The sequence below is a fragment of the Agelaius phoeniceus genome, chromosome 32 (genome assembly GCF_051311805.1).
Source record: "Agelaius phoeniceus isolate bAgePho1 chromosome 32, bAgePho1.hap1, whole genome shotgun sequence".
NCBI lineage: Eukaryota > Metazoa > Chordata > Aves > Passeriformes > Icteridae > Agelaius > Agelaius phoeniceus.
The window spans coordinates 1,539,611-1,547,221 of record NC_135296.1 but is presented as its reverse complement, the minus strand read 5'-3'; the positions used below and the strand labels follow the sequence as shown (position 1 = coordinate 1,547,221).

The 7,611-nt window shown below is 49.4% G+C and overlaps 1 protein-coding gene across 1 annotated transcript in view; it reads left to right on the top strand.

Moving 5' to 3' along the window:
- The first annotated feature begins 3,361 nt into the window (after positions 1 to 3,361).
- LOC129134408 (acrosin-like) overlaps positions 3,362 to 7,611 on the top strand; it is a 6,367-nt gene continuing 2,117 nt past the window's right edge. Inside the window, 4 exon segments of the mRNA XM_077192224.1 lie at positions 3,362 to 3,703; positions 4,727 to 4,906; positions 7,301 to 7,395; positions 7,398 to 7,547. Coding sequence (XP_077048339.1) covers positions 3,633 to 3,703; positions 4,727 to 4,906; positions 7,301 to 7,395; positions 7,398 to 7,547 — 496 coding nt within the window. The 5' untranslated portion in view covers positions 3,362 to 3,632.

The following is a 7,611-nucleotide window of genomic DNA, read 5'->3' as shown; positions in this document are numbered from 1 at the left end:
ATAAATTCTCTGCTGAGAAGCTTCCCCTGTTTGCAAAGAGAAAAATGGATGTTTGTAAATATAAATATAAATATAAATATAAATATAAATATATATATATAAATATATAAATATATAAATATATAAATATATTTATATATAAATATATAAATATATAAATATATAAATATATAAATATATAAATATATAAATATATAAATATAAATATGACTCCCTGCTGAGAAACGTCCTGTTTGCCAAGAGGAAAATGTATTTTTGTAAAAATAAAAAATGAATTCTCTGCTGAGAACCTTCCCCTGTTTGCAAAGAGAAAAATGGATATTTGTAAATAAATATTAATATAAACATGCATATTAATATTAATATTAATATTAATATTAATATTAATATTAATATTAATATTAAATGTTAAATGATGTAAATATAAATATATAAATATAAATATGACTCCCTGCTGAGAAACGTCCTCTTTGCCAAGAGAAAAATGTATTTTTGTAAAAATAAAAAATAAATTCTCTGCTGAGAAGCTTCCCCTGTTTGCAAAGAGAAAAATGGATGTTTGTAAATATATATAAATATATAAATATATAAATATAAATATATAAACATATAAATATATAAATATATACATATATACATATATACATATATACATATATAAATATAAATATGACTCCCTGCTGAGAAACTTCCTGTTTGCCAAGAGAAAAATGGATGTTTGTAAATATAAATATACATATACATATACATATACATATATATATAAATATAAATATACATATAAATATACATATAAATATAACTAACCTATAATTATAAATATATTTTATATAAATATATAAATATATACATATATAAATATATAAATATATAAATATATAAATATATAAATATATAAATATATAAATATATATGACTCCCTGCTGAGAAACTTCCTGTTTGCAAAGAGAAAAATGGATGTATGTAAAGAGAAAGATAAAGATAAAGATAAAGATAAACTCCCTGCTGAGAATCTTCCCATGTTTGCAAAAAAAAAAGGAGCTTTATAAAAATAAATAAAAATAAAAATAAAGAAATAAAAATAAAAAATTTTTAAAAATTAAAATAAAAAAATAAATTCCCTGCTGAGAACCTGCCCCTGTTTACAAAGAGAAAAATGGATATTTGTAAATCAATATAAATATAAATATAAATATAAATATAAATATTAAATGATGTAAATATAAATATAAATATTACTCCCTGCTGAGAACCTTCCTGTTTGCCAAGAGAAAAATGTATTTTTGTAAAAATAAAAAATAAATTCTCTGCTGAGAAGCTTCCCGTGTTTGCAAAGAGAAAAATGGATGTTTGTAATATAAATATACATATAAATATACATATATATAAATAGAAATAGAAATAGAAATAGAAATAGAAATAGAAATAGAAATAGAAATAGAAATAGAAATAGAACTAACCTATAAATATATAAATATATATTTATATAAATATATAAATATATAAATATATTTATATATAAATATATAAATATATAAATATATAAATATAAATATGACTCCCTGCTGAGAAACTTCCTGTTTGCCAAGAGAAAAATGAATATTTGTAAATATAAATATACATATAAATATAGATAATATAAGTATAAATATAAATATATAAAGTATGACTCCCTGCTGAGAAACTTCCTGTTTGCAAAGAGAAAAATGGATGTTTGTAAAGATAAAGATAAAGATAAAGATAAAGATAAAGATAAAGATAAAGATATAGATAAACTCCCTGCTGAGAACCTTCCCATGTTTGCAAAAAAAAAGGAGCTTTATAAAAATAAATAAAAATAAAAATAAAGTAATAAAAATAAAAAATTTTTAAAAATTAAAATAAAAAATAAATTCCCTGCTGAGAACCTGCCCCTGTTTACAAAGAGAAAAATGGATATTTGTAAATCAATATAAATATAAATATAAATATAAATATTAAATATTAAATATTAACATTAAATATTATATATTAAATATTAAATGATGTAAATATAAATATATAAATATATAAATATAAATATTACTCCCTGCTGAGAACCTTCCTGTTTGCCAAGAGAAAATTGTATTTTTGTAAAAATAAAAAATAAATTCTTTGCTGAGAAACTTCCCGTGTTTGCAAAGAGAAAAATGGATGTTTGTAAATATAAATATAAATATAAATATAAATATAAATATAAATATAAATATAAATATAAATATAATTCTTGCTGACAACCTTCCCCCATTTGCAAAGAGAAAAATTGAGTTTTATAAAAAGAAAAATAAATAAAAATTAAAAAAAAATTAAAATTAAAATTAAAATTAAAATTAAAATTTAAAAAATTCCCTGCTGAGAACCTTCCCCTGTTTACAAACAGGGATTTTTGGGATGAAAATGATTTTGGGGTGAAAATGGGAATTCTGGGATGGGAATTTTAGGATGGGAGTTTTTTGGCATATTTTGGGATGGGAATTTTGGGATGGGAATCCTGGGATGGCAATTTTGGGAATGCAATTCTGGATGGGATTTTTGGATGGGAATTTTGGGAATACAATTCTAGGACGGGAATTCTGGGATGACAATTTTGGGATGGGGTTTTTGGGGTATTCTGGGATGGGAATTTTGGGAATGCAATTCTGGGATGGGAATTCTGGGAATGCAATTCTGGGATGGGATTTTTGGGATGGGGATTTTGGGATGGGATTTTTGGGATGGGAATTTTGGGGCATTTTTGGATGGGGATTTTGGGGTATTTTGGGATGAGGATTTTGGGGTATTTGGGGATGGAGCTTTTGGGATATTTTGGGATGGGATTTTTGGGATGGGGATTTTGGGATATTTTGGGATGGGATTTTTGGGGTGGGGATTTTGGGGTATTTTGGGATGGGATTTTTGGGGTGGGGATTTTGTGGTATTTTGGGATGGGATTTTTGGGGTGGGGATTTTGGGGTATTTTGGGATTGGGATTTTGGGGTATTTTGGGATGAGATTTTTGGGATGGTGCTTTTTGGGTATTTTGGGGTATTTTGGGATGGGATTTTTGGGATGGGGATTTTGGGGTATTTTGGGATGGGATTTTTGGGATGGGGATTTTGGGGTATTTTGGGATGGGATTTTTGGGATGGGGTTTTTGGGGTATTTTGGGGTGGGATTTTTGGGGTGGGGATTTTGGGGTATTTTGGGATTGGGATTTTGGGGTATTTTGGGATGGGATTTTTTGGATGGGTATTTTGGGGTATTTTGGGATGGGATTTTTGGGATGGGGATTTTGGGGTATTTTGGGACGGGGATATTGGGGTATTTTGGGATGGGGCTTTTGGGGTATTTTGGGATGGGATTTTTGGGATGGGATTTTGGGACGAGCGTTTCTGGGATGTTTTAGGAATGCAGTTTCCTGCTGGGGATTCTGGTCCGGGCGTTCCCGGCAGTGCCCGAGGCCGCCCGGAGCCCCCGGGGCCGTCCCGGTCCCTGCCCCGGTTCCACCGCTCTGTGACGGTCCCGGGCGGAACCGGGGCCGCTCTGTGACGTCATCCCCGGGCCGGCGGGACCCTCGGCGCCGGGGGGGACCCTCGGGGACCCTCGGGGCGCTGCCGCTGTCCCCTGTCCCCAGCATGGCTCCGCTCTGGCTCCTGCTCCTGCTGGCCGCGGCCGCGCCCTCCCGCGCCACCTGGGACTCCTGCGAGTAGGCGACACCCGAGGGTCCCCGAGGTCCCCTGAGGGTCCCCAAGGTCCCCCGAGGGTCCCCAAGGTCACCCGAGTGTCCCCTGAGGGTGTCCTGAGTCCCCAGGGTCCCCTGAGTGTCCCCGAGGTCACCTGAGTGTCCCCATTGTCACCTGAGGGTGTCCCCGAGGGTCCCCGAGTGTCCCCTGAGGGTTGTCCTGAGGTTCCCAGGGTCCCCAAGGTCCCCCGAGGGTCCCCGAGGGTCCCGAGGTCACCGAAGCCCGGGAGGGTCCCAGCCCCGTGCCCGTGCCAGGCTCTGGCACCACCAAGGGGACTCGTGTGGCGCTGGGGGTCCCTGTCCCTGTGTCGGGGTCCTGTCCCTGTATCGGGGTGTCCCTGTCCCCGTGTCCCAGTGTCGCTGTGTCCCTGTCCGGTGTTGTTGGGGTGTCCCTGTCCCCGTGTCCCTGTCCCTGTCACAGCCCAGGGCTGGCACAGCCGCTCAGGCAGAGCCAGGGGCACAGCCACGCCCTGGGGGATGTTCCTGTCCCCGTGCCACCATCCCTGTCCCCGTTCCGTGTCGCAGTCCCTGTCCCCTGTCCCTCTGTCCCTGTCCCTCTGTCCCTCTGTCCCCATCCCTGTCCACATCCCTGTCCCTGTCCCCATCCCTGTCCCTCTGTCCCTGTGTCCTCTGTCTCTCTGTCCCTGTCCGCATCCCTGTCCCCTGTCCCTCTGTCCCTGTCCCTCTGTCCTTCTGTCCCTGTCCCTCTGTCTCCTCTGTCCCTGTCCCCATCCCTGTCCCCATGGCTGTCCCTGTTCCAGTCCCTCTGTCCCCGTCCCTGTGTCCCTGTCCCTGTCCCTGTCCCCATGTCTGTCCCTGTCCCCATGTCCGTCCCTGTCCCCATGTCTGTCCCTGTGTCCCTCTGTCCCTGTCCCCATGTCTGTCCCCGTCCCCATGTCTGTCCCTGTCCCTGTCCCCATGTCTGTCCCTGTCCCTGTCCCTGTCCCTGTCCCTGTCCCTGTCCCCATGTCTGTCCCCGTCCCCCAGCGGTACCTGCGGTCTCCAGCCCATGGCCGAGGAGTTCGGCGGCGGCTCCGGGGCGGTTCCCGGGGCCTGGCCGGGGCTGGCGAGCATCCAGGACCCGCTGCGGGCCGGCAGCGGCCACGTGTGCGGCGGGAGCCTGATCGCCCCCGGCTGGCTGCTGACCGCGGCCCGCTGCCTGCCCCGGTGAGCGGGGACAGACCCGGCTGGGACCGGGACAGACCCGGGACAGACCCGGGATGGGCTGGGGTGGGACCGGGACAGACCCGGGATGGGCTGGGATGGGCTGGGGTGGGACCGGGATGGGCTGGGATGGGCTGGGATGGGCTGGGGTGGGCTGGGATAGACCCGGGATGGGCCGGGATGGGCCAGGACAGACCCGGGATGGGCCGGGATGGGCTGGGATGGGCTGGGGTGGGCTGGGATGGGCTGGGATGGGCTGGGGTGGGACCGGGACAGACCCGGGATGGGCCGGGATGGGCCAGGACAGACCCGGGATGGGCTGGGATGGGCTGGGATGGGCTGGGGTGGGACTGGGATGGGCTGGGATGGGCTGGGATAGACCCGGGATAGGCCAGGATGGGCTGGGATGGGAGAGGGACAGACCCGGGATGGGCTGAGATGGGCTGGGATGGGCTGGGATAGAGCCGGGATGGGACCGGATGGGCTGGGATGGGACTGGACAGACCCGGGATGGGCTGGGATGGGCTGGGATAGACCCGGCATACGACCGGGATGGGCTGGGATGGGAGCGGGATGGACCGGGACAGACCCAGGATGGGCTGGGATGGGAGCGGGATGGGCCAGGGTGGGCATGATATTGGGCCAGGATGGTCCCAGAAAGGGCCGGGATGGTCTGGGATGGGCCCCAGGATAGGCTGGGATGGGTCTGGGATAGCCCTGGGATGGGCCGGGATGAGCCGGGATGGGTCTGGGATGGGTCTGGGATGGGTCTGGGATGGGTCGGGGATAGCCCTGGGATGGGCCGGGATGGGCCCAGGATAGGCTGGATGGGTCGGGGATAGCCCTGGGATGGGCTGGGATGGGACCGAGCTGGGCTGGGATGGGTCTGGGATGGGACTGGGGGCCTTTGGGATTATCCAGGGTTGGCTGGGATGGACCCTGGTATGAGCCGGGATGGGCCAGGATGATCTGGAATGGTCCAGGATGGCTCTGGGATGGCCCAGGGATGGTCCTGGGATGATCCAGAATGGTCCCAGGAGGCTCCGGGAGGTGCCAGGAGGTGCTGGGGGACTCAGGATGCCTCAGGAGGCTCTGGGATCCTCTGGGAGGTGCTGGGATGCTCTGGGGAGCTTTGGGATGGTCCTGAGAAGGTCTGAGATGGCCCTGGGGAGCTTCAGGAGGCTTCGGGAGGCTCTGGGATGCTCCAGGATGGCCTCAAGGGGCTTTGGGATGATCCAGGATGGCCCCAGGGTGGCCCTGGCTGGCCCTAGGATGGTCCGGAATGATGCAGGAAGATGTGGGATGGCCCCGGGATCCTCCAGGAGGCTCTGGGGTGGCTCCAGGATGGCCCTGGGGGGCTCCAGAATGGCCCCAGGATGGCATGGGATAATCTGGGATGCTCCATAATGGCCTGGGATGATCTTGGACCCTCCAGGATGATCTGGAATAGTCCTGGGATGATCCAGGACAATCTGGGATGACCAGGATGGCCCTGGGATGCTCCAGGATGATCTCAGATGGCCCCAGGATAGTCCTGGGATGCTCCAGGATGACCTGGGATGATCTTGGACCCTCCGGGATGATCTGGAATGGCCCCAGGATGGTCCTGGATGATCTGGGATTTGCTGGGATGGCCTCAGGGTGACCTTGGAAGATCTGGGATTATCAGGGATGGTCCGGATGGCCTCGGGATGGCCCTGGGATGATCCAGGACAATCTGGGATGATCCGGAATGGCCCCAGGATGGTCCGGGATGACCTGGGATTATCTGGGAGGGTCTGGGATGGCCTTGGGGGGCTCCAGGATGCTCTGGATGGCCCTGGGACGCTCTGGGATGATCTGGGATGGTCTGGGATGGCCCTGGGATGATCCAGGATGGTCTCAGGATGGCCCTGGGACTCTCTGGGATGATCTGGGATGGTCTGGGATGGCCCCAGGATGATCCGGAATGGTCTGGGATGGCCCTGGGATGATCCAGGATGGTCTCAGGATGGCCCCTGGGATGATCCAGGATAATCAGGGATGACCTGGGATGATCTGGGGTGGTCCTGGAAAGCTCCGGGATGGCCCCGGGATGGCCTTGGGAAGCTCTGGGATTATCAGGGATGCTCCAGGATGGCCTTGGGAAGCTCTGGGATTGTCAGGGATGCTCCAGGATGGCTTGGGCGGCTCTGGGATTGTCAGGGATGCTCCAGATGGCCTTGGGAAGCTCTGGGATTGTCAGGGATGCTCCAGGATGGCCTTGGGCGGCTCTGGGCTTGTCAGGGATGCTCCAGGATGGCTTGGGCGGCTCTGGGATGATCTGGGGCAGCCCCGGGACGCTCCACGCTGTCCCCCCCGCTACCCCCGCTGTCCCGGGCGGTCTCAGCTCCCCCTGACGGTGCCCGGTGTCCCCAGGAACGTCAGCGCCTGGCGGGTGGTGCTGGGCGCCGCCGACCTGAGCGACCCCGGCCCCGAGGCGCAGGTGCGGCGGGTGCGGCGGGCGCGGCGCCACCCGGGCTGGACGTGGCGCTGCTGCAGCTGCAGCCGCCCGCGGAGTGCAGCGACTTCGTGCAGCTGGGCTGCGTCAGCCGGGCCGGGCAGCCGCGGCCGGAGGGCATCGGGCCCTGCTACACCGCGGGCTGGGCGCTGCTGCCCGGGACAGGTGAGGGCACCGCGGCGGGGCGGGGCACGGGTGGGCAGTGGGGGGGGGGGATGGGCACAGGGGA